The sequence below is a fragment of the Aythya ferina genome (genome assembly GCF_964211825.1).
Source record: "Aythya ferina genome assembly, chromosome: 18".
Classification (NCBI taxonomy): domain Eukaryota; kingdom Metazoa; phylum Chordata; class Aves; order Anseriformes; family Anatidae; genus Aythya; species Aythya ferina.
Window position 1 is genome coordinate 8,996,708 of NC_140317.1, and position 26,485 is coordinate 9,023,192.

The 26,485-nt window shown below is 42.5% G+C and overlaps 2 protein-coding genes across 8 annotated transcripts in view; one reads left to right on the forward strand and one right to left on the reverse strand.

Moving 5' to 3' along the window:
* Nucleotides 1-486: 486 nt before the first annotated feature.
* Nucleotides 487-10,583, reverse strand: LOC311420895 (nucleoside diphosphate kinase-like). 3 transcript variants are annotated; one of them, XM_084492245.1, is made up of 5 exons: nucleotides 10,533-10,583; nucleotides 3,547-3,679; nucleotides 2,933-3,034; nucleotides 2,046-2,158; nucleotides 487-1,713 (listed from the first exon to the last, which is right to left on the reverse strand). In XM_084492245.1, the coding sequence occupies exons 2-5, from the start codon at nucleotides 3,673-3,675 to the stop codon at nucleotides 1,596-1,598; spliced, it is 462 nt and encodes a 153-aa protein (XP_084348371.1). In that variant the 5' UTR covers nucleotides 3,676-3,679; nucleotides 10,533-10,583; the 3' UTR covers nucleotides 487-1,595. The 3 variants fall into 3 exon arrangements, with proteins under 3 accessions (XP_084348371.1, XP_084348370.1, XP_084348369.1); XM_084492244.1 differs by lacking the exon at nucleotides 10,533-10,583 and adding an exon at nucleotides 4,896-6,651; XM_084492243.1 differs by lacking the exon at nucleotides 10,533-10,583 and adding an exon at nucleotides 4,385-4,453.
* The window catches only part of SPAG9 (sperm associated antigen 9), a 63,176-nt gene continuing 46,276 nt past the window's right edge, over nucleotides 9,586-26,485 (forward strand). For 2 of the 5 annotated variants that reach the window (XM_084492229.1, XM_084492231.1), the window contains exons 1-2: nucleotides 9,587-9,990; nucleotides 16,744-16,864. In XM_084492229.1, the coding sequence (XP_084348355.1) occupies nucleotides 9,685-9,990; nucleotides 16,744-16,864 (427 nt within the window). In that variant the 5' untranslated portion in view covers nucleotides 9,587-9,684. Of the gene's footprint in view, nucleotides 9,991-16,743; nucleotides 16,865-26,485 lie in introns of all 5 variants that reach the window. The other 3 variants (XM_084492230.1, XM_084492232.1, XM_084492233.1) reach the window with 2 other exon arrangements.

The window sequence follows — 26,485 nt, forward strand, 5'->3', positions numbered from 1 at the left end:
AATCAGTATCTTTCTGACAACCCCCCTCACCTCCACGTAAACCACACTTCTTCCCAAATTTCTGTTTTGTAGTAAGCAATCAAGAGAAAGAAACCTAATCCTTCAGGCAAAAGTGGAACTCAGGACTACTACTCATCCAGTGCACAGGTTTGTTATGTGTTCGCTTTGTTCTAACAACCTTTAACTTAATTATTTGCCTTCTGTAGCACTGACTATTTTTAGGAAAGAGGCTACAAACATCATCTACAGTTTGGTAGGTAGGGAATTTGTTCCCTCTCCTTAGACTCATTAATTAGCCCTAAGGCAATATAATGAACAAACCTTTTGTTTAACTTAAGAAACAGCAAATATTTTATTAGGCAACCAACTCTCATTAGGAGTTGGTTGCCTTCATAACGTATCATAAGCATCAAATTCAATATTCATTGCAGTTTGCTCTTTGAAACAACAACTCACTGTAGGCAAAAATATGGGAGTTTGAACAAGTAGTTTCACAAAACTCCTGCTTTTAATGAATACAGTGTTACAAGGAAATAAATACATTACATTGACTCCAGTGCACTTTTTGTTCCTACATCCCAAACCTCTGTTGAGTGTTTGTTGCAAAATATTTCAGCAAGAGGCTGTGTTCTGTGATGGAAGCAGATTCCTCTACTGAAATAGGTTTAGCATTATTACGAATGTATTTGTTGACACGATTAAATAAATAAATAAATAATGCTGGAGCCATTTATGAAGTATCTTATCCAAAATCAACTTGCTCCTTGCTTTGGAGTTCCAGCTATTAAGGAAGTATGGATGTAGAAGTACAAATGAAGCTAAATTATCAGCTCTGTGGTCAGTACAGCAAACATCACTCCATTGTTCCTCTGTGCAATGTTAGAGGACTGCTACGGTACAGTGACTGAAAATGGATCACGCTCATCCATTCTCACATTAATCTTCTTTTCACATAAAAGAGCATTTCAAAAAGCCTGGCCTATTAATCCTTCCTTAAAATACTAAATAAATCATGCAGAAAAAAATTAAACCATGTCAATGTAGAGAAGTTATTTTATCGTGCTCTGTGTACAGGCACAGCACCTTTTGGAAGGAGAAATAAGAGTTTTTCTGCACCCCCTTTAGGCATGAGGATTCACTTGATTTGATATCAAGCTCAACCCTCAACATCTGAGCACACAATGTATTTACATACCACTGGTTGACCACTAACACTTTAACAAAATGATGCACCTTTAACACTGAGAGATTTGCATTAGCTTCTATTTACTAAAACCTCCTCTTTGACTTTGGGGAGTGCTTCAGGAAAATACATGTTCTGTATTATTAACAAGGAATGTTTTGCTTCTCTGTGTTTGAATCTCACCTCTCTCACTCCCATACGTAGCTAAAAAGTTTTTAAAAATACAATCCTATCCATAAATTGATAGCTTTTTAACCAAAACAGCAACAAACACTGATTATATTTAATATTCACAACAGTGAATACCACAGGTTTCTGAAACGGGTTTCTACTAGTTGATATGAAGGACTTTAAAATAACTGGTAACAACTGATTACAGATAGTAAGGATATCAAAAGGTATGGGCTCAGTTCTACTCATAGATCCATTCATGAGCACAGCTTCTGTAATCAACCAGTTCTTCAGGAGTGAACCACAGATTGATCTCTGTCTCAGCACTTTCTACAGAATCACTTCCATGAATGATGTTCCTACAAAAAGAAGAGGTGGATATAAAATTAATACAATCGTCAAGTGCAAAGCAAAGTCAACTTCATTTTTAAGTGGTCACCATTACAGAGAGAAGTCGTGAGGAACTGTAAAGTAGTTATAGGCATGGAGTGGGCCGTGACGGCTTTGCTCATCATTTTTGTCAAAGGGAAGACTGCAATTCCACTTCCACCTTTAGATCCAGTCACATTATAATGGGGAAAGCAGCTCCACGCATAAAATGAAGAAGGCTGGAGCACTTTTCCTATGTGTATCACGACATACCACTGGAGCTTTAGGGGCTTCAGTTTAAATCAGTACTTTCAAAATATACCTTCCAACTTGAACACAGAGGTCACCACGAATAGTGCCAGGTTTTGAATCCACTGGATTAGTTTCCCCCAGCATCACCCTTCCAGTTTTAACCACATTAAGACCTTCCCACACCTTAGTAAAAAAAAAAAAAAAAAAATCCATTGAGATTATATTGCACTAGACAAAGTAGCAAGAATTAATAACACCTTCCAGAATTATGCAGTGCTGTTCATCATAACACAAGTCACCATCCCTATATTCCTAATAGGGAGTCATATTTTATTTCCAATTTCTCTGTCAAATTCTTGAAGCCTTTAGTGCAGTTCTGCCCTTCCCCACCCATCTGCAACGTACCTTTCCTCCCCAAGGATGGGAAGAGAACTATTTTAAATCTCAGTACAGTAAACAGCCTTCCAAAGCTCTCTGCTCATTGAAGATCTAAACCTCCAGCTCAACTATTCAACAAACACACTGTTAAAGGGAAAAAAAATAAAAGGAAAATTCCTTCTAATTAAATTAGACTAAACAAGATTTTCAAAGTTACTTGAACGTGAGAGTATTGTAAAAATATTTCATCATCACTTCTCAGCTTGATTAATACATGGCATTCCACGGTGTTTTTTTTGGGTGCAGGTTTACTGTTTATCAAAGTTTCAGCTTAAGCTCTCCCTTTTCCCCTGCCCTATTCCTCAACATACTGACTCAAAGGATCAAAGGAGAGAAAGACTGTGATAAAAAGATACATAGAAAAACCAAGTCAGAAGTACATCTTCCAAACTATATTATTTGATTATTTGAATCCTTTCAAAGGTAAACTAGTATTCATTAGGTACCACGAGCTTATTTACAGGTAAGACAACTAAACAGTGTATTTTTCTTAGCTAAACTTTGTTTTTAAGAACTCACCATAGCTACAACAGGTCCAGAGTGCATGTACTGCACCAGACCATCATAGAATGGACGGTCTTTTAGATCAATGTAGTGTTCTCTCAGAAGGTCTTCAGAGGCCTGCATTAAAAAACAACCACACAAAAAGCTTCTTCTACGAGCTTAAGAGCGTACTGAAATCAGATAGATTAACTGCAGAGCGCTATCAATCCTAAAACATGCCTACACCTCAAAATTCATCATTTCTAGCAACTTCCTGTAAGTAATTATAGTAAACATGAATTTGAGCTGTTTGTTTTAACCACACCTGAACTCAAAAAAGATCTGTTGCTAACACGGGTATGTGAACTGGTATTTGTTGAAGATATCCAGAGATATTTATTAGGTATAGGATGCACCTAAAAGAATATTCTCTTCGGGCTAAGGACATCAAGTTACTAAAATTAGCATACTTAGCATGTCTAAAGCATTTAGCCAGAGCTGCGAATTGGAACTTTTCCAAAATAGCCAAAGACTTACCAAAGGTCCAGGTTTAAATTTTCTGAACGGTCAATTTCTCATTATTGTCTCCTACTTTATTTTTAGGTTGCCGTTTCTATGAAAAGGAGATGTGCAAGTTAAGGACAGCTTACGTGTATCAGTTTCATGGCCACCAGTTTGAATCCTTTCTGCTCAAACCGCTTGATGATCTCTCCCACCAGTCCCCGCTGGACCCCGTCAGGCTTGATGGCGATGAAGGTGCGCTCTGCAACAGCAGCCATCGTCCTAGCGAGGAAGAACAAGAGTTGTTATTCCAGGACCAGCAGGCAAGTGTGATCCCAGCCCCGAGTCGTGTGTGCCATCAGCTATGCTATTGTAATGACTGCATTGGCTGTGTCTGCAGGCTGTCACCCCGTGATCTGCGCTGATTTGATAAATCAATCACTCCCCACCAGGGATTTTACAAGCGCAACAAATGTAACCTTAAAACAATAATGGTTTGCCAGATACAGGACCAAGCAATTAGCAAATATTAAATTCAGAAAAGCTCTAAATGGAACCAAAGCGAAGAGCTCTACTGCAGGTGCAGTGAGGGGCCGCCGCCGGCAAGTTAGGACAAAGTAGGTTGGATAAATCCATAAACATCATTTTAATCTATAGACATCTCTATTTTGTTTGGCACACGGTTTGCTGCAAGTACGGCATGTGCACACACAAGTGCTGCCACACACCTGTGCACACTCACAACGCATGCACACACAAGTGCACTCACACGCAAGTGCACTTGCACACTTGTGCACACCCCCAAAGTGCTCAAGCACACCCCCTTGCACACTCACACCAGCCGGCGGTCAGCCTGCTGCGGGCTGCCCCCTCGCACCGCCCCGTCCCCGTGTGAGCAGAGGGGTTCCCGGCCGGGCCATGCCCCCCTCATCCCCTTTTCGCCCCCCGTTATCCCCCTCGACCCCTGTCCCCCCCGCCCCGTCCCACCTGCTCCGGCCCCGGCGCTCCCTCGGCGGCCGCTCCCGGCCGAGCCCGGCTTAGCCCCGAGCCGCCCCCGGGGGCCGCGCCGCTGCCGGGCTGCCCCTTAACCCTTCCCGGGGCCTCCTTAGGCCTGCCCCCGGGCCCTGATCCGCTCAGGGGATTTGGTGCCGCCTTCCCGTGTCATCCCCCGCCGGTGGCCTGGCCCGCCGTGACCCTTCACCCGCGGACATCCCCACGCGGTTCCTCCGAAGCCCGGAGTGTTTTTGGGGAGGGGGTGGTGCCGTCATCTGCCTGCATGCTGCTTTTCGGGTTATTTAAAGTGGGGTGCAAAGGAAATGCTTTGTTGAGCATTGATTCTTTGCAGCTCAATTCCGTTTTTTGAATTACAAACCATGCACGGAATTATTTCAATATGCCTCGTTATTGCAGTATCTCTTTTTCTTTATGTTTCTCCTTTAAAGAAGGCATCACATTTTACATATCAGCTCTCAGAGGCAAACCCCCCTTCAACACTTACTTGTTTCTTAAGGGTTTTACGCCCTTTGATAGATGTGAGGATAAAACATCTGCAATGCCCTAGTCTTCACGGTGCATGTGCTGCCAAGAGGAAACCCATTCTTGTCCTGTTCTTGGTTCTGAAACTGGGATGAATTTCCTTGCCTTTACTCCTTGGATCTTCCTGAAAGCAAATCAATGTGGGCTCCCGTTCCTTCTGGGCAGGACTTAGCTGCCACTTACCAGGAGTAAGTTCAGCTTTATCAGGAGAATACTCAGAAATTCTACCAGGTATACTCCATTGTTCCAATACACCTTTATTTCAGATATTTCACATTACTAATACAAACCCTAATGTATGATCCTCACAAAGGCAAAGCAGTATTTATAAATAGAAAAATGTCCCCAGAAACAGAATGTTTAGAAAAATATTTAGTCAAAAGCAGCAATAGGACATCTATTTATAGCCTTGCTAAAACCGTGCTATTTAACGATTAAAGCTTAGGACTTGCCGTAAGGTGGGCAAGAACTGTCTGCAGCTTTACCGTAGGCCTGCCGTGTGATCTTTGCCAAGTCTTTTAACCTCATTAAATAAGGGTCATCTTTGTCACGTTTGAGATTAATCCATGATTAGCAGAACATGTTATACATTATATAGTACATAAATCACCACAGAAGTATACTTATTTGTTATGTTTAATATAGCATCTTTTTGCTATAGTTAGAAATTCTACCAAAATTACTGAGTAGATTGAAATTACATGTTCACCTAAAACGCGAGGTCTGAGACAGTCTAGATAAATAATCTTCTAAAAGTGGAGAGATCATGGGAAGAGAAAAAAAAATCTTCATTCTTCAATGTAGAGTGTGAATGAATGAGAAACGCCATTACTGAGCTCAAGCCTTTAACCCTTTACTTAAAACTAGCAGAGATTTTTTTAAATGGGCCTGAGGCAACAGGCTGACTGTGAATGTCTCCAAACTTCAGGAGACTTTAAACATAGCTCTTGGCTTTTACATTTTGGCCCAAGCTTTAGGAAGATCTCAGATAAAAGCCTGTACCTGTACTCCTCCAAACAAACACCTGGTGAATTCTCGTCTGGACTTGTGTTCTGTGCTATGCACCTCTTGCTGCTCATAACCAGACTGGGAAGTCTGACTTGCTTTGTTGCTCTTGGCTATGCAACTCCTCATTTAGCTACGTATTGCTACCATTTGATTATTGTAACCATGATCCTTTATCTTCTGGCTTGATTTCTGTTGTGCTTTAAGACATAAAGGACTACAGAACTAATTTCTTCTTCTGGTTGAAGCCCAAGTTAAGTTCTTCTCATCCCCAACTGATTCAATGGCTAATGGTAAATTACAAATCAATTTAATTTCAAATAAATTGATACTTGTAGGAATGCAGAATATAACTTTTATTATCCAGAAAACTGCTTTGTTTCTCAGGTAGTTCTTTCCCCGTGTCTATGAATTGTATTTTACTCTAGTTGTCACCACAGACAGTCACTGTTCTCAAGCAACACAGACAACACTATTGTGTCTCTTGTGCCATTTCTTATGCATGATCAGTTTACTAAATTGACAGACCATTGAGGTTTCTTAATCTTTCTGCAAGCAGCTAGGATATACTTTCTTATCTTGTATTTTTAATCCAACCTTGAGTTTCTGATCTCACACTGACTGTGAGGTACACATAATAAAACATGATCAGAATAGTAAGACTGCCCACAGGATACATCTTTACACCAGTTGAAACTTGTCCTGGGTAGTTTTTCTAATGTTCATATTTTTAAATATTTCATTTATCCATGGTATAAAACTTTGAGGTTACTAGACATAAAACAGGAGCACAATGGAGCACAAACAGAGCAAATGGAGCACAAACTCTCTTCCCCCTGTACTCAGTCTGACTGCAACCCTAGCAGCAGCAGCCTGCCCATTCACTGATGGACTTGCTCCAGCTATTTGAAAGAAAACCACATCTATCAATTTTGCTAATAGAAAGAGGATAAAAATAGTATATCCTTAGAGACCCCTTCCCTTAAAGGCTGTCAGCGGACACCTTGACCCATTTTTGCTGTCTGCCAAAACGAAAGTCTTTTGAGCTAATGTATTTGTGCAATTTGCCAAGCATGATGACAATAACTATAAAACCATATAGACAAAAGAGCATTTGCAACAAGTCAAGATGATCAGTATTGTTAGCCTTATAATCATCTGCAGTTGTTTACAGATGTCCTCACGTCATGCAGTATTACACATGAATAATGCAGTAAGGTCTAGGTTAAGAGTCCACTGCAATTGGATATGGCCTACCAACCTTGTCCTGAGAGCAGAATGGAATTACTTTGGATATCTGCACTCTTCCTACAAGATTTATTCAGGCTCACTTAAAGAAAAATAACAAACACAAGCCAGCAACCCCCAACCCAAAGGCTTTCAGTGTCTTCCTCAATACAAACAACTGAAGCAAATGTGAAACTGTGGTACAAAGGGAGAGAGAAATTCTGAAAGACATTGTCCCTCAACACCCCAGCATCAAGTAAAGACAGTAATCCATGGCAGACAGCTGGTAAACATGGGGAAGTTGCAGTTTTTCTCTGAGTGGACAACTGCTAAAGAGAAATACAAAATAATATTTTCATAGGGGTCATTTCCAATAATTCAAATGAAAATTTCACTTGAGATGATTTCTGTATGACAATATACTTTTATTTTATTTTATTTTATTTTATTTTATTTTATTTTATTTTATTTTATTTTATTTTATTTTATTTTAAGCTAAAATGACTTAATTTTTTGGTCATAATTCAAAGGCAAACAACTTTTCTTTCCTTTTGCCATGTTTACAAACAAATGTGTAGTTTAGCTGTCCTGGCTGCATTATATTAAATATTATCTTAGTTTAAATATGAACTATTAGTTATGTCTGAACAGAACTCACATGTAAACCCAACACAGGGGACTGAAATCTTTATCTTTGTTCTTCCTATGCAGAGCCATTAGCTTAGTATGTAAACACAATGCAGTATATGAATTTAAGCATATTTACTGCCTTAGAATCAGCCCAAATGAGGGAAAATACAGTGCAAACCTCTACTGCACTCCAGTGGAAATTACTGCAGTCACTGCAGTTGAAGTTTCATCACTTCTCAAGCTTTTGCATTTTTTTATTTCTGTTGCTGTACTGCTGCTAGGCCACCTGGTTCCTTAGCTCCACTGCACATGAACTACATTCACGTAATGAAAAAAGGTGATTTCCCCAAACGTGAATTGTATGATAAAAATGAAGAATGTGAAGCTTCTCTAATTTTTTATTGAATCTATGTAGATGTTCTCAAATTTACAGTAAGTGCCTGAAATAGCCGACTTTGTTCCCCTGATAAAACACACCATCATCATTCCAAACCCCAGGAAAACCAACCTCTCCTGCCAAGCACAACATGTTTCCGAACCATGTTCCCAGTAACAGAGCAGGTTTTCCGACACGAAGTGATCAGACATTGAAAACAAGAGGTCTTTTTGTTGTCGGAAATGAAGAAACACAGAGAACTCAGCATTGCTGCAGAGCTGCTAAGTCCTAAAAAAATAGTTTTAACTCTGCCAGTCATCCCTAACCCATTCACTTGATCTATTTATGCCTCTGTACATGTAGTAAATAATAATGCTTTCACGGGAACTGTTGGAGGGCATTTCTGCAAGTCTATTAAAAGAGAAGGAATCCCCGTGCCGTCACCCACCTGCCCACAGGGGCCGCCAGCACCCAGAGCCACATGATTAGGGTTTGGATTTGGGTTTGAGAGAGAGGAAGCTCAGAGTCCTGGTGTGTGGGGAGCTGTGTAAATCCTGACAAAGGAAGCTGAGGTCTCCCAAAAGGCTTCCGTTGCGAGGACAGTTTCCTGGGAGACTTGGGTGGGCTTAGTGTGGGGTTAGGATCATGATTAGGTAACGGGTAAGGTTAGGGTTAGGGTTAGAGTTCGGGTTTGGGGTTTGAAGAGAAAGAAAGCGCAGAGGTTGGACTAGCTGATCTTGGAGGTCTCTTCCAACCTAGATAATTATGTGATTCTGTGATTCTGAGTGCTGTTGTGAGCGGGGCTGCATAAAGGCTGCCGAAGTAAGTTCAGGTCTACCAGAAGGCTTCTGTTGGGAGCAGCCAAGGGAGACTGAGGTGAGCTTAGGGTCATAATTAGGGTAACAGGGTTAGGGTTTGAAGAGAAAGCGCAGGGTGCTGTTGTGTGTGGGGCTGCGTAAAGGCTCCCAAAGGGCGCTCGGTTCTCCCAAAAGGCTTCCGTTGCGAGCACTGCTCCCTGGGAGACTTCTGCGGGCTCAGGATGACAATTAGGGCAATGGTTAGGGTCGGGACTTAGAGAGAGAAAAAGCACAGAATCCTATTGACAACGGCACTGCATAAAACACCACCAAAAGCAGCTTAAATCCCCCCAAACCCTCCCGTTGTGCGCCCTACTTCCTGACACACCCCCCACCTCCTCCCCCCTCAACCATTCCCCTCAGGCGGGGCGCGGCCCCCTCCCCCCTCCTTCACCCCCCCCACACCTCCTTCCCGCCCATTCCCCACCCACGTGACCCCCCCACCCGCGTGACGCGCGGCCCCGCCCCGGCGCGGCGGCTGAGGTCAGTGCCGCGCGCCGCCGCCGTTGCTCTCCGCCCCCCCCCGCCCCGCTCCCCCCCCTCCTCCTCCTCCTCTCCCGGCCGCCGCTGAGGCACCGCCGCGGAGCCGCCTCCACTCCCCCCCCCCCAGCCCCTTCCCCGGCCCCGTCTCCGGTCCCGGCGCTCCCCTCAGAGCCATGGAGCTGGCGGACGGCGTGGTGTACCAGGAGGACCCCGGCGGCCCCGGCCCCGCCATGATGTCGGAGCGGGTGTCGGGGCTGGCCGGCTCCATCTACCGCGAGTTCGAGCGGCTGATCGGGCGCTACGACGAGGAGGTGGTGGCCGAGCTGATGCCGCTGGTGGTGGCCGTGCTGGAGAACCTGGACTCGGTGTGCGCCCACAGCCAGGAGACCAGCGTGGAGCTGGAGCTGCTGCGGGACGACAACGAGCAGCTCCTCACGCAGTACGAGAGGGAGAAGGCGCTGCGCAAGCAGGCCGAGGAGGTGAGGGGCGGCCGGGGCTGGGGGGGGACTGAGGGGATTAAGGGGGGGACCGGGGTTTGGCAGAGAACCGAGGGGATCCCTGCCCCTGATGGGTTGGGGCTGCGCTGCTGTGGGTGCCTGCTGTGAGCCCCCAGCCTTACTCAGCAGTCTAGAGGAGAATCCTGGAATTGTTAAGGTTGGAAAAAGCCTCCAAGATGATCTGGTCCGACCATCTCCTACTGCACCACCACCCACCAAGCCGTGTCCCTAAGCGCCACGTCCAGCCCTTCCTTGAGCACCCCCAGGGATGTTGACTCCGCCACCTCCCTGGGCAGCCCGACCCAACGCCTGACCACCCCTTCTGAAAACAAATGTCTCCTGATTTCCAACCTGAACCTCCCCTTACCACCTTGAGGCCGTTCCCTCTAGCCCTGTCGCTAGTTACCTGCGAGAAGAGGCCCACCCCCAGCTCCCCACGCCTTCCTTTCAGGTAGTTGTAGGGAGCGATAAGGTCTGAGACTTCTCTTCTCCAGGCCAAACACCCCCAGTTCCCTCAGCCTCACCTCACAGGAGTTGTGTTCCAGGCCCTTCTCTGAACACACTCCAGCCTTGATGCTCTTCTTGTAGTGAGGGGCCCAAAACTGAACCCAGTGCTGAAGGAGGAGCCTGTGAGGCCTCAGCCCTGCACAGCTCACACAGGCCTGGGACCGAGAGCACAGCCTCTTCCCCGCTGTGCTTAATGCCTGGCGGGAGCTGGCCAGCGCTGGGCTCTCTGGGCTCAAGGTTTGACGAAAAGGATGCGCTGCAAAATGTATGGAAAGAGGCACTGTCTGCACCGGTGCTGTGCAGTCTGCATCTAAAAGCTGCAGCTGGCAACAGGTGGTGTGGGTTGCTCAATGGCAAGCTCAGAGTTTGGATGCGACTACAAAAAATGAAGTGAAAATGCCAGAGAATTTCCTCCTCGTAAACTTGTTAACTGGATTTTTTTTTTGTCTGCTAGGTTATAAGGAAATACAATAGAAGGCAGCTGCGCAGGATAGCTGCTTTCAGCCCATTGTCCTGCCAAACTCTTGTAGGAAATTGGATTGACAGCATTATCTGTAATAGAACAACTCATCTTATAAGTCTATTTCCAGACCTCACGCCCCATGCTTGTCTCTGTGGTTGTGCTTACCTTTTTCCAGATTAGAAAAATAACAACGCTGAAGATGAAGGCAATCATGATGAGGAAAAGTTAATTTGGAAAACATTGTTTGCCCTGTGCAGATGTTTGCATTCATTACGCCTATAAGTGAGCGAGAAATGTTGTCTTTCAAGTTGCTCCAGGGCTTCAGTAGTTTGCTGCAAACTAAGGTGCTGTCAACAGCATCCCCAGACTCTTGTACCCATGAACCATTTGTTGTCCTTGTCAGGCATTTAGTTGTTTTACAGTGCTTTCTGGACTTCAGTCTAGAGAGACTGTTGCCATAAATCACTAATTCTGACACAAGCTGCGTGTAAAAGGCTTTTATTTAAATATATATTTTTATTAAGAGTGTCAGTAGAAGGGACAGATACAGATGTTTCTCTGAACTAGTTGATGAGCAAGTCAATCAAGCTTGAAACCCAGGAAGCACTTTCCAGATTAAAAAAAGCAGGCCTCGGACGGCTGAACAGAAACCATAACAATATGATGAAATAGAATATGGCATAAATTGTGTTATTCAGGCTCTTCAGAAGCTGTATGTACATATTTGTACCTCACTGTGATCAATGTTTCTTTGTGTCATGGTAAATTAAGGGGACAAGAGTTAACACTGTTTTAAAAACTACTACTTGTGCTGCAAGACAGCTCACTGATGCTTTTTAAAGAGCAATTAGATCAAAGACTGTATGTTCCATTGTGAGCACCAGGGTCATCTTTTTGGTATGTGCTGGGGTCAGTTCTGCCATACGTTTGTGAAATTGTCCCATAAAGCTTGGTACGTTCATGAGGGGTGTGTTTTATTCAGACTTGATTGATCATTGTGACTTATTTTTGAATGCTGAGGTAACCCGATGGGTGCTCTATCAGTGAAATGAGAGGGAGGGAACGTGAACGTAGCGCTGTTTTTCTTGGACAACAAGTTATTGGCTTCGTGTTTCTCTTTTCTTTCATTTTGGAAGTTGTTTGTGTGCTCTGATAGCAAAATGGAGACCTGTGAGCTACAAAGTTCAATGTTCCATACTGTCTGTTCTGACTACCCTGGAGAAGTAACGTCCCTTCTTTTTACTTTCTGTTTGCCACTGTAGGAGTATTTATTTGTGGTAATATCTCCGGGAAGATAAATGGTTTACTGTTTGAATAGCAATCTCTTTACACTGCTGTCCTAATTTGCCTCCTTTAATTCTTGAATTTAAAAAGAGCTAGGAAATGTTCTGGAAGCTGTTTTCGCTTCTGTTGCGGTGACTTTAAAATAAAGGAAGATTTCAGAAATACCAGACCTGCTTCTCAGTCCTTCAGATAGTAGTCGAGATCTTGTTAATTGCTATAAAGTCATTTGCCTGACTTTTAACATGGTTGTGCTTTGTGCAGAACTGGAGAAATAGAGGAACTCGCTAGTCTGCTGTTCTGCTTATGGTAGTGCATAACTTATCTTCCCACCTCGTAAACGAGAGGCAGCGTGCCCTGCGACAGAAGTGGGAGAGGAGGAAGGGTTTGGAGTTCTGCTCTCTTACCCATTACTTCTGCAGGAAGCCAAAATCACTATGCCACTTTGTACTTTGGTGTGCATTGCTAGCAGGAGTTTCAGGTGGACTTGGAAACAGACAAAATCCGTCACTGTCTAGCAGTGTCAAGCAGCCTAACTTCCCTTTCAGTTTTTCTGCTGTTGGTGGGATTAAGCTGCTTTCCAGGTCTGATATTCAATATGTAGCTGCTACTTCTACAGTCATGAAAAAGGACTCACCACCATGAAGATTAGTTTAAGTAATAGCATGAACTTGATAGCTAACTTCTGTTATAGGTCTCAGAGCTTACTAAAATAGCATCAGCTCTATACTTGGTTGTTTTCAGCTCCACATTATCTACACCAAGTCTAGCTGAGCTGGTTTTCAACAGTTCCTATCTATAGGATACTCAAGGAAGAGCATGCCTTTGGCTGAAAAGCTAGCATCAGTGCAATAAAAGTTACTCAAGTCTGTGTCATAGGGTAATAAGGGCTGCCAAGTAGGTGGTACCCTCAAATCAGATGTGCTCAGTACTGAACCTGGATCATGTGACAAGAAAACAAGTTAATATAGAAGGAAACAGAAGATGAAGACACACACAGGAAGAAATGTTTAATTTTGCTAGAGCTATATTACCAAGTCACTAAATGGACATGTGCTTGAGAGACTGTTCAGAATGTATAGTATATGCTTTGCTGTTTTAGTTTGTGATCCGAGTTCATGTTTATTGCAATGATTATTGCTCTAAATTTTATATAATCAATTTTAAATCTGTGTGAAGACTTCTGGAACTTATTTGCAAAGCACTCTTATACTTTATACTGGAAGTCTTTAAGAACAGGTCAGACAAATGCCTGTCTGAAGTGACGTAGTTGATACCGCCTAGAGAAAATGGGAAGGATTAAATGGGAGTTACCAAACATAGCTTGTGAAGGTATCTCAGGCTTGAATTTCAGCGGTAGGCACATGCAGAAGGAAGTGTGCATCATATCCTGTGCTTACACATCGTTATATATCAAAGTTAGGATGCAGACACCGGCATTGATCATTGCAGATTAAGAGCCTGGAAACAGGATGACCTCCTAAGGACAGTTTGAGCCTTTAGATTAGAGTCTTCTGTAATCAGACTCATTCTTTTAAAGATGCACTGGTGTCCTTCAACTTGTTCTTCTCTCTTTTTTTTTTTTTTATTTGGAAAAAAGCCCCCAAACTCACTTCTCATTAGATTGCTAAGATACGGCTTTGTGGCCTGTGGAGGAAGTTGCATGAGACGAGGAACGCTAGCTTTTCTGTCTGCCTGAGTATTTTGTGTAATTAGCAGCTCAGGTTGAAATGAGAAATCCATATATCGAGTGGCCAGTGTGTTCCTATGTGTGCTGCTGCATTTACTTTAAGCAGTGCAGAGAGCGTGCCGGATTTAAGTGTGCTGTCAATGTGCTTGGCTGCAGTGACTGCTTATCTGACTGGTCTTTCCATCCTAGTCATACAGGCTTAGTCAAGGCAGGGTGACCAGCTCCCGGGGCTCTGCCTGGGCCTGCCCCGTCACAGGAAGGGGAGATGAAACAGCACAGACACACTCAGCCTCAAGGACTTGGTCTGTGGCTTGATCTGGTACAGTTCTCAGCAGAGGGAGAGAAAAAAAGATCCGTCTTGAATCAGAAAGTTTTCTGAAGAGATGTAACTTGAACCCTTACTCTAACAAAGTGAAGGTAAATGAGTGAAAAACTAACAGATCATTTATTTAATTTTAATGCAAAACCACTTCTCTTGCGTGCAGTTGAAGAACATGAGAGGAAATAGGAAATAATGAAGGACTCTGTCCACAGTTTTGTGACCAACAGTGGCATTGATGGCTTTGAACGGCTGCTTAGTCAAAAGTATAATTGTCACTGGCCTTTTGCAAATTCTGAAACACATCTGACTTTAGTTGGTTCTCTGATGATTTCCCAAACAAAGATGTTATAGTTCTGTTTCATAATTCTTCTTTCATGTTTTCCCATGTTTTATGTACCAGACCATGGTGGTATTTAGCCCTGGTGCCAAATTTGCGTCTAACTTTGAAGCCCTCCTTAAAAAGGAAGTCTGCGAAGAATGAATAAGCTAGACTTGACTTGAATTTTCAATATAAAAGGGGCAAAACTATTATATCATCTGCTGCAAAGGGGAGATTGAACAAGTTTTAAGTTTGAGGTTTTTGGTCATACGCTGTCAAATTAATATTCCTAAACTGTTTTTGGAGGGCGTGATGTGCAAAGACTTTCACGTCTGTCTTTTGGAAGTGGGGGAAGAACTAACTTTTAAATTGCAGAACCCGAAGCAGTCCCACCTGGGTTAGTGTCAGCTGCTCCTCGATTGTTTCATGACTTTTGCTGCAGGCACAGTCATATGAACGCCGTTCGGAGTCCTGTGATAGCCATGTAGAGCTTGCCTGAAAGGAACTCTTGTTCTTCTGCATAGATTTTGATGCATTTGTACATTTGAAGTCATTTTTAATAAAAATCTTTTCTGATGACTGTGCTAAGCTGAAGCCCTTCCATAGGGTAAGAAGCTGTAGTCCATATGTTTGTTAAAACTTACCAGCTTATTAAAAGTTGGTGTGTGAGCGTCTGAATAATTTTTTCCACTAAATTTTCCTAGAAACACACAGGACGTGGTTATATTCAAATCACCTGTAATATTACTATTTGAAAAGCTGGTTTGTAACAGGCTCACGTGCCTTTCCTTCTGCTTGTGCACTTTGCTTTTTCTTCTGGGTGTTGTTAAAGGTTACCAGTTAAACTGATCCCCAGTGTGAAGATAGCTCGTAACCTTGTGACTGCTCCAAGGGAATCCTTCCCATTAGACACCTCCTTCAGCTCAGTCCCATCAAGTGGGCGATTTTCCCACTTCAGTGGGAGGACTGAAGGAAAGGAGGGAAGTCGGCACTGTCCTTTTTCCATTAATCCTGATGATAAGGTGAAATTAATAATCCTTTTTTTTTTTTTTTTTTTTTTTTAACTTGCTGGCTCTTCCCTAGTATCTGGGCTCCTTTTCTTTGCTTCCACGTGGTATCCAGCTGCAGCTTTCTTCTGAACCCCGTTGCTGTCTGGGCTCTTCTTGGTGAAGGCCTCTGATACGCTTTTCCTCATGTCATTAGCTGTCTTAGTAGCTTTTCCTCATGCTTTGGCCTTTTTGCAGTGCTGAATGGAGCTCTGTGTGACCTAATCCATCTTTAGCTGTTCGAGGTAGTCTTTGTGCTGCCAGGACATGCTCAATTTCTTCAGGTTTTGGTTAAGATAAATAGGGGAGGAAAAAAAGCTTTTAAAACTTCCATAGTGATGAATTGTTAACTTGTATGTTACAGAATATAAATGCTGGTACTTGTTAGTGAGCTCCAGAATGTTGAGTGTTGCTCCTTGGTAAACCACAGTAGCAGAAGGTGGTGTGACCAGCACTATTGCAGTGTCTGTAAGTGGTTGGCTAAGCAGTTGACAGATTGGAGGAGATGGTTATTAAGCTGTTGATAAAGACTCAACGTTTTATAATCTGTTGGACACTAGAAGCAATTGGGTGGGGATGGAAAATGTGTGATATTTTTGGCTGGCAGTTGGGAGGTGTGTACTGTAGTGGCTGTGTTTTCATTTCATGGCTTCTTGGTGAAGGTGTGCTTCATAGATGTTCAGTCAAATCAAAGGATACTGAGGCCTTCTGTATTCCTATGTGGGGTTGGCAGGCAGTGTGTGAAGCTGGGATAGAATAAAATAATTCATGTTTGTGTTAGTACTGAGCGGGATTCTCTGAAGAAGCCGGTACTTAGATGATGGTGATTATGCGAAGCATGCTGGATGGATGGGATACTTGACCAGTGGACACAAGAGTGAATGTGGGCTGTAGAGGTGTTATTCTGGGAACCCAGTTGTATCCTTCTTTGCTGTGAAGAGCTCTGTATTGTTTCCTACATGCTTCTTGAAGTGAAAGTCTTTCTACTTAAATCTAGGAATGATCGTGCATCTGTTGCTTCAATTTGATGAAATAGAAATGAAATTTGCTCATGCCTTTTAAAGTTTTTTGAACTCAAGTCTAATTTGACTATATTTTCCTGTCTAGAAATTCATTGAGTTTGAAGATTCTCAAGAACAAGAGAAAAAGGACTTGCAGACCAGAGTGGAAGCATTAGAATCACAAACTCGACAGCTTGAACTAAAAGCAAAAAACTATGCTGATCAAAGTAAGTAAAATATATATTGCACTGTGTTTAATGTGATAATAGTGTATTAGAATTTTGTTCTGTAGAATGGTAACATACGTGCTGAATATCTATACTGATTTGTGCATTTTGACAAATAACTTTTAATTCCTGTGCAAGTTTGTTTTCCTTACAATTAAGGCAAAAAAAAAAAAAATTAGATACATGCATATGGTTTATAATGTGATTCTTCTTCTATCGTATTTGTTTTCCTTTTAAATCATGCTATCTTCTTCTTTAGCAACTTTTTCAAGAGCTTTTAGAACTTGTTTTGCAATCAGTAACAAGAGAATAAGCTAACTTTCTTCCCCACAAATAAATTTGCATCTTATTAAACTGTTGCCTGTGCTAAAAATAAACGTAGTCTTTGGGTTTAGAAGTGTTACTGGATAAGAATACCTCTGCTTCTGATTCTAGTGAGCATTTATAAAACTTTGCTGAATTATTTTTAAGTCATTTAGTATTTACAGAAAATGAGTTGAGGAAGTGTACTACTTTGAGATGTTCTGTGTAATTTACCAAAATTTGTGTAAGTTTTGGAGAAACACAGCAATGTTTAGTTTGTTTGAAATATGGAAAGTTACAAAATGAATGTAATGTAGCTCTTTGTTGGACTGGTTCTTATCCAGGTGGATTCAGTGGTTGATCAAAACTTCATTGTGGGTTTTTCTACCTCTAGTTGAGGAAAGGGTAAAGAAAAAATAACAAAAAACCTCTAAACCACAAAAATATTCTCTCATTCCATCTCTTCCACCCCCAGTCTGAAAGTGAAAATGAAAGCTCTGTTGCTAATCATGGATTCAATTTTTTTTTTTTTTTTTTTTTTTTTGCTTCGAGTCTGTTAAGTGTTCAGTGAAGGTTCTGATCTTTGTGTTTTCATTTAACTTTTTTGGGCACAGTATAGAAATGTTGATTAATGTCAATTGATGTTTTTGTCAAACTGATGAGAGGTGCTTCTGAGCTCATTTCTGTTCACCTAAGACGAGTATGCCTGGCTGTTAATATACAGCTTTTATTGCTGGCTCATGCACAAATGCAGTGACGGAGTGTTATCAAGCCTGATCAGGCTGGGATAAGATCAGCTTCTAAAAGCGAGCTGCCACTTGTCGAGTAGCTCTCTTCTCCACTGTTCTTTCCTCCTCTGTTTCTTGTCAGCCACCTTCCATGTCTGTAATGCAAGAAGTTAGAGCTTTCTTTTTTCATCCTAAGATATAATAATCTTCTGTGAAGTTTGGTTTTCAGTGTTATGAGTAAGGGTAGAAACATAACTTTTGAGAAACAACAGAGCTGTATGGAACACTGGGTTTGGCTTATGATGTGGCTTGGTAGCTTGTCTAGGACAACATGAAAGTGTTACAAATACTTGAAATGCTGCTGATGCAGAGTAAGATCAAAGGAGCCGTAAACACAGTTGTGAACACCTAATGAATATTATGCAACTGAACTGATTTTTCAGTGATCTAAATTTCTAGGGTATGAAAACGATGCAGGTATACAGATTCTTCAAGAAGTCTAACTTTGCAGTATTATCTCTTCTATTCCATAGGCAAGGCAATTTGTGCGTCCTATGACACCAAAAATACAAGTATGTCACTTGAATTCACTGGATGCAGATATGAACCATCTAGTTATATTTCTTTTTCTCTACGTCTGGTACTGTCTGTGCACTTAAATCAGTCTGTGGTATTGCCAGCTGTTACCACACCGACATTCTGAATAGTGGTGCTGTTATTACCTGTAATGGGACGTGCCAGTTCCTGGCACAGGGTGAGTAAGCTAGTGAAACCTGGCTTGGCCCTTCTGGGTCAGAGTACAGAGGCATCAGTTTATCGGAAAATGCTTTGTGTATTACTTCGTACTTAGTATCAGTGGAATGTGATATACTAGATTACTTAGTATCAGTGGAATGTGATAGATACTAGACTAACCATTTTTACATCCCGTTTTCTTAGGGATCCACTTTCCAATCTCAGAATCAAAGCACTCTTGAGCCTGGCAAACATCTTTGTGAGACACTACAGTTTTGCCACAGGCACAAACCTAGGGTTTATGTTTAAGCACTTTCGTGCATATTAGATTGCAGAAATTCACCAAGTGGCCGTGCTGGTGTTTGGCTGCTGTTGAACTGCCTCAAAGTATGTGGGAGGTCTGTTTTGTTTTTCATCTGAGAACAGTGGTGTGGGTTTGGTCAAAGATGGAAATGCCAGTCTTGTGAACTAAATGGAGACCCAGGGGTTTATGCCTTGTATATTTTAATTCTTGCTGTCAAAATACAATACAGATACAAGAGTTCAGATGTTGGGTGACTTACTTTGTGCCTCCTGGTGAAGAATGACAGCAAGAATGAGTCATGGGTTTGTTTTGACTCAAAATAAGTTTTTTTTTTTTTTTTTGTCAGTAACCTAAGTCAATAAGATTTTGACTCAAAATCTAGGCTTTTACTTACATGTAAGTTACAGATAACACTGAAGTTCAAGTTGGTAAAATCTCACAATAGAGCTTATTGGCATTTTCATAATTGACTGATTTTTAGAATAAAACCCAATTAAGACATGGGGCTGCATCTCTGAAGGTAGTTTCATCTGCTAGATGGTATCCAAACCTTGAGCAGGATAAATAGTACTCCCTTCTGCTAAAGAGTTCACATGTTGCTCCTCACAGAGATTGAAATGCTTTACAAATAAAATGAACTGCTTTGAAAACACTTAATCACAGTGATCTTCCCACTAAAAAAAAATATTTCTTTCAACTGAAGTATCATGTGGGATTACGTTCATAGCCACATATGTAACCAGCTGGGCTGGAATAAGTCTGCCATTTGAAATTAAAGAAGTGGAAAAGGAAGCTTAATTTTTGTCAACTAGTTTCTACATTATTGTGGTTCACTTCCCACCCACCACGTTACTGATTTAAACGTTTGCTGTCAGCTGCAGCCTAGACCAGTGACCTACCATGACAAAACATTTCCCAGAGGAATGGGGAAGGGGCAGAGGGGGACAGCTTGGCCTGGTGGCACCGCTGAGAGTGCACGGAGCTGCTGTAGATGGTGAAAGCCTGTATGGCAGGGGCAGATGCACGTCTAGCTATCACTTGCACAATATAAAGCACCTGATCCTTGGTTTTGGTGGGTTGTGGTGGTTGTCAAAGTCAAGTTTGCTGCCAGAAAATAGAAGTGGCAAGTTGCATCCTGGGATATTTTGGTAAACTTTACAACTGCTTGAAGTAGAGCAAAGGTGTAAGGATTTGTGACTTCTATTTGAGTGCAGGAATGTGCTGCTGTGGCATGGCTCTTTGGCCTGTCATCCATTTACTCGTCTCATTTTGCACTGCTACTTTTCTCTGTGACTTTGCATTGTCTGCCCCTCTCCAGCCCTGCATTGGCAGCCTTGGCTGTCATTGTTACCTGTGCAGGGAGCACAGGGAAGTCTGGCCCTGTGGCTAGTGGAAGTAAAAGCAAATTAAGTCTCCAGGATCTATCTTCATGATACTTGTCTTGGGATGATGTCAGTACGGGCAGTTTCAGAAGCTCTTGCTGTCAGTCTTAAGAAAAATTTTTACTCAGAGAGCAGATGTCTCTTTGGCTTTATTGCTCGAGTAGACTTCTGGATTTTTTTCTTGACAGCAGAGGGCACCTGTGAACATTGCAGGGGTGTGCCAGGCATGGATGTGCTGGTGTTTCTTGTTTCAAATTAGAAGCTTTAACACTTCAATTCTTCTCTTCCCCTTCCCATCCCTCACACTTCAGACAAGTGTCTGAGGCTGACACCAGTCTTTGATAACCCTGAACATCTTTATCAAAAGCTTTAGATAACTGCCTAACAGTTTCACGTTATTTTAAGTCTTGATTGTAGCGATGCCACTAGCTCTGCTTGTAACTAGCTTGCAGCCTTAAGAAGTTTCAAATTTCAATCTTGAATCTGGAAAATCAGGCTCACAGAGCTGTTTAAAAACTTGTAGTACAAATGCATACCTTGCTTGTCCAGCTGAGCTCCACAATTGCACATGCTGTGTTGCTGTGGGTGTTGCTTGGTCTGGTTACTAAATGGGGTGTGAGCCTTGCGGTGCTCCCCTGGTGCCCCAGTGAATTCTGTGGGAGCTAGAGAAGTTTATTCTTTTCCCTCCTTGCATCACTCTTTGGGAATATCAGGTGGCTTGGTTTGTTTGTTTTGTGAAAGGCAACTATAGTATATCTTGTGGCTTATTGCGTAAGTGAACAGCTTTGGGATGTGCTTTCTGGAGGAATCATTTTTCAGGTTAACTTATTCACAAGGATAGTCGGGTTTAATCCCAAGAGAAATTGGGGGGAAAAAAAAAGTCATCTGGATGGATCAAGTGCTTTCTGGTAGTGATGGTAGGCTCTGGGAGTTGAGAGATTTGGTTTCTTTTCTGGATCTGCCTAGTGCTTAAATATAACCAAGGTACCTTGCCACATTTGACAGGACAACTGAAGCACAGATATGTTTCCATACCTCATAAGTTTATCAAACATAAACTTCCTAAGTATGCTTGTTAGATTTTATTTGGAAAAAACTACATATAAAATTAAACCTCTGTCTTCAGAGCTGGGGACATTGTGCCACAACTGTTGGGTTGACTATTTCCCACATCAGGTGACATAACTCAGCAATTGATACTGCTGGCCGTAGGTTTTATTTGGGATATGAGGCAAATGTTTTGGCAGCTGATGTAAACATGCAGATTTGTTTTCCTCCTATGCTAAACAGAGCTGTTGCTTTTACTGACTTCAAGAGATTGCAGGACTGGTTACTGTTGTGAATCTTCTGCAGATGTTTGCTATTCATTTTCATCTGAACTTGCCAGATACCAGCATTATTACAGCGTACACAGAGATGGACATCTTGATCTACAATCTGAAGGCACCCAGCGCCAGAGATCTGCTGACACCTTACTGCAGAAGCAATTGGATGTAGACGTGTGTAGTTAACAATAAAACTTTAATATGAACTTTCACCTGTGAAACCTAACATTGGTTTGAGACGTGACTCGTGACTTGAGTATCTGCACACGTGATAATGTCAGCAACTGGTGTGAAATACAGCTGTTGGTAATGCTATTTCTAGGTACGGCTCAACAGGAGTGGTTTTTCTAAGGAGTTCAAGAGACCTTTTTGGTAGATCCTCAAGCTGAGAAGCTAAGGCTTGTTCAGGGGAGGTCTTTATTCCCATGTATTTCGTGAAGACTGAAAGCAGGCTCTTTTCCAGCAGAAAAGGAATAGAGCATATCAAGTTCTTGTATTTCTTGATTAATGAATTTGGACCTTAGTTTGCTGGGTTCTCCTCAGCGTTGCTCATCTACATTGGCTTGTTGACAAGGCGCAGATACTCCCCCTCCTTCTACACTGTGCTGTGGGTATCGTTTACTAAACTTGAAGAACTGTTCTGTGAGGAGGAGTGTGAGCATCAAAGTGTGCCAGAAACAAACACTTGTTTTTGACTAAAGCCTTTCTCAGTTGCTTGGAGAGGTGACGAGCCTGGCGGCGTTTCAGGAGCTCCCTGGGTACCTCCGGCTGCTCTTGCACCAAGGGGATGTTTATTTCCCAGCTCTGCACTTCAGCCAGAGCATCTGTGACAAGGCACTGCTGTTAGGAAACAAACCAGCTCCTGCCGTGGGGCGTTCAGACCTGAAGGTGTCTGGTACCTTTCCGCTTGAATGCGAGTGTGGAATTATCATCTATACCCCCTCTGTTAGTTCTTTATGCTGTGAAAAAGGTGAAGACCAACAACAGTGCTATTACAGCTTCAGTTATGGTTCCTTTTTACCTTCTTAAAATAGTTTTCCAATGCTTAATTTTTATGGGCATCTGTGGGCTGCCTTATGTTGAGAAACTATAGTGGTACCTGGTGTTTCTGCGTTGTGGGAATCAGTCGTCCACTAGATGGAGCAGAGGGTACAGTTAGCTCGGGAGGTTGCACTAAGTCACGCTACAAGGCTGGAGGCTAAACCAAAATGGAGTAGAAAATGAGAGCAGTGATTGGTCTGCTGTGAACTAATCTATTAATATACCTGAGCAAAAGTGGTCAGAGTAGGTTGAAATCTGCTGACATGTAATTAACTGCTTGTGGAAATCTATTTTTTAAATTGAGTGGCATGCCAGTGGTTTGGGTGCTGAATTTTATTATAACTGTTTTTTTTTTCTCTAACAATGGAGAAAAGCTTTAAAAGCTTTTTTTTTTTTTCTCTAAGACTCCTACGTTCCCAAGTTGTTTGGGTTATCTGGCTTTAAACACGAGTCCAGTCTGCTGTCTTCTGCATTTATGTTGACTCTGGATTTTTTTGGAAAAAGTGACTTGCTTCAGTAGCCAAATGTATAAGCAAATATATTACTTTTCAAAACAAACACTCAAAACTTTCCTCAGTGAAACATTATTTTGGCCAGAGAACAAGGGAGAAGTTAGTAATAGATCCAATTTTTGATTTGATTTTTATAGAAGTTGGCTTGTACATATCCTTGTTCATTTGAATTTCAGTCTCTGTGAGGGAGCCTGGCAGTGCAGCTGTCTGCATTAATATAATGAAATGGTGGTAGCAGAAAGTTGAAGGAGCGTTTTTGAAGTTATGTCAAGCTTTTGATGATAAATTTCTATGATTTGGAGGTTTGTTCGATACAGTGGGTACTTGAACAGTCCAGAGATGGCAGCAACAAGACCTTGGAGCTTTGTGTGTTATTTGCAATCAGTAGAGCATTATCTTGACAATGAAGTTACCTGATTTAGTGCCCTATTTTTGAACTGCAAAGTAGATCTGCAGTTCACAGCAGTAAGAGCTACTCGAAGATGCTGGTTGACAAGGAATTGTATTTGCCACTTGTATTAAAAATTTGTTTTCTGTGTTGATTATTTCCTGGTCTTATCACTTTTGGGTTAAATAATTGCTTGACAGCTTCAGTGCTGGTTTCAGGCAATGTCTGATGTCTGTCCTTTAGCAACTTACTAGATCATGAGGTCCTACTGGCTCATAGAATCGGTTGTGCTTGGTCTGTAAGTTAACTTTGCTATGGGACTTGCATTTAAGAACAGATCTGGATGAGAACTGTTCAAGGAGAGCTTTCAGATGGCTTCAGTGCCAGGAAGGGCTTGTCGGTGAGCTGGATCTGTGTCCTGGTTTGTGTAGCAGGAACTTGCCATTCCTCTTGAAGGTGCCACACAGGTTGGATTTGGTGTTCTAGCAGGTCTGTTTCTCTTTCTCCCCCTCAGGCTTATCAGCAGTTTGAGGCAGAGGACAACATACAGATGGAGGGTGTTCCAAACTTGGTAAAAGCCATCAGACTTGGGAGGTAAGCTCTGATTTTTGAACAGGCAGGGTAGGCAGCTGTGCTGCCTAATTCTTTGTAATGCTGTCAAGTGGTAGAAACTCCAGAGGCTTGTCTAGTTTAATGTGTAACCTCCTTTTTTTAGGTTCAATTGGTTTGATTTGAGAGGACTTCAGTTAAGACTGGTGCTTCAGGTCATTGAATATGTTAGGATATTGATAGTGCTGGAGAAGGTTGCAGACAGACCTTGAGCTTGAATTTGTGATGGTGTGCCAGTAGGATGCTTTCACATTGGCCTAAAAATAGTAGGGTACCTGCATTTTATGCTCTTCCTTTTAAAGCTGAGTCTTTTTTGTTGTAGAATGTCAACAAAGCCCACAGTGACGTAATATGAAGACGTTTCCATTTTTGAAAGGTAGACTTGCAGCCATGAGCGGTGGCACTCTTTCAGTGTTTATTACATTTTGCCCCTGTAGTATCCATCATAAACTTGCACTGTATCTCACATGATGTAACAAGGATATAATGGCTTTATAAAGCCATTATGACAGAGGCGGTGGATACTTTGCACTAAGGTTGTGCTCTTGCATGGCAAAACACATGGGAAGCTTCATACGTATGGCAGTGATGGCAGCTAAAGGGTTTTTAACTTTGTTCCCTGAAGCATTCGGACAATGTGCAGCATCAAACTGATTTCATCAGCTACCCATTAGGAATTCAACATCTTAGGAAACGTCAGAGGTGTTTTTAATGTTGTTACTTTAAACAAAAATGTGACCTTTGCTTGGATCCCTGGCTGGCAGGCTCTTTGCGGACCCAGTGGTGTTAGGCAGTGCCGGCACGGTTCCTGCTTCGGGTGGATGTTATCAGGGCGGTTCCAGACTTCCACTCTTTTGTGTGGTGGAGTAAAACAGAGCTGACAACAATGCAGTTTAAATGTGCTTCTGTGTGCCATTGGAAGGCATTTCTTCTGTCTCCTATTTCATTGCTGTGAACTTCCTCTTGCTGCTGACAGGAGTGTTTATTTAATAGTGACTTTATTAGTTCCTCTAAGGTTTGGGGGCCAGAACCTTATGGTCTTCCTCAAGTCTTCTGGCTGTTCTTCACCAGGTGCAGGTACCCTCTGTGTTTAGGAGTGTGGTGATCTCTGATCCCAAGGGAATATCTGATCTCTTCCATGGTGTTTAACTGGAAAAGGGAAGTGTGCTCTGTTGGCTGATGTTTGGTTTAGATCATCTCTTTGGGGAAACATGTTCTGTGTCAAATAGGTTTCCAGTGTTTATTGTCCTGTTGGTATTGGAAAAGCTTGTTTTGAGGACTGTTAATATGGTATCTGAGGTACATAAACTTAGTGTACATCTGCTTGTGGCTGAAACTGCCAGCTGTAGAAGTGTGATGTGAGCATTAAGAAACTGGAGACAACTCCCAGAAGAAAACTGGGAATGAGAAATGCAACTTTCTAGGGCGTTCATATTATTTTTAAACTTCCGTGCATAACTAAACCTGATCTTGAGTAACCATTTTTATGAAGATCTCCTCTTTGAATATTCAGTAACTGTATTTATGTACTACTGTTTTCTATTACTTGATTTCAGGAACTAATTAAAATTGGATGATGGGAGAAAATAGCGTGCTTCATTATGGAACCGCAACCCTCGTGAAAGTGTTTGCTGTGTAGCTAATTATGGGAGGTGCTTTTGTGGGCTTCATGAAGCAAGGTTACAGACAGCTGTGAAGAAAGAAGCATGTTTGTAGCACCTAGAGCACCACTTTAATTAATTTCCACTAAATACGTTGCATAAAGTAATTCTCCCAGAATCTTCCAGCTCAAGTTCATCTCCAGGACTCAGTGTTGGTTGTGGTGCCCAGATGCCAGTGTATCGAGCGGTTTGGGGGTGCCCCACCATTGTCTCCACCAAACCCTGCTGTGGTTGCCTTGAATCACAACCTTGGTTGCTGTCAGGAAGCAGCAGGGATCCACGTGGAGCTTGTGTTAGTTGGTGTGGGGCTGTGGAGGGCCCCTGGGCCTGTGCCGGGGCACTTGGAAACCGTTTCTAGGGAAGGGAGCAGGTTTCACAAAACATGAAGCTAATTAGCAATGCAGTTTGCATTTCCATCATTTCCAGGCCGTTTGCCTGTCCTAAAGCAAGGTCTTGTGCAGCTGAAAGGCTTCCAGGTCTGTGGGGGGGCAGAGAGGCAGCGGGGACTTGAATGTGGAGCCCGGAGATGGACATTGCCAAGAGGAGCTGCAGGCGCTGCTGGGGCCGTGGGGAGGTAGAGCTGCTGCAGCCCGGCCTGCATCTTCTCCCTGGGTATGGCTGGGATGCCTCCCA

Coding starts and splice junctions, on each gene's coding strand:
- LOC311420895 (XM_084492245.1), bottom strand. CDS start 3,675: ATGGCTGCTGTTGCAGAGCGCACCTTCATCGCCATCAAGCCTGACGGG. Junction 3,035..3,546: donor TGGCCATGAAACTGATACAC/GTAAGCTGTCCT, acceptor TTTTTAATGCAG/GCCTCTGAAGACCTTCTGAG. Junction 2,159..2,932: donor CTGGACCTGTTGTAGCTATG/GTGAGTTCTTAA, acceptor TTTTTTACTAAG/GTGTGGGAAGGTCTTAATGT.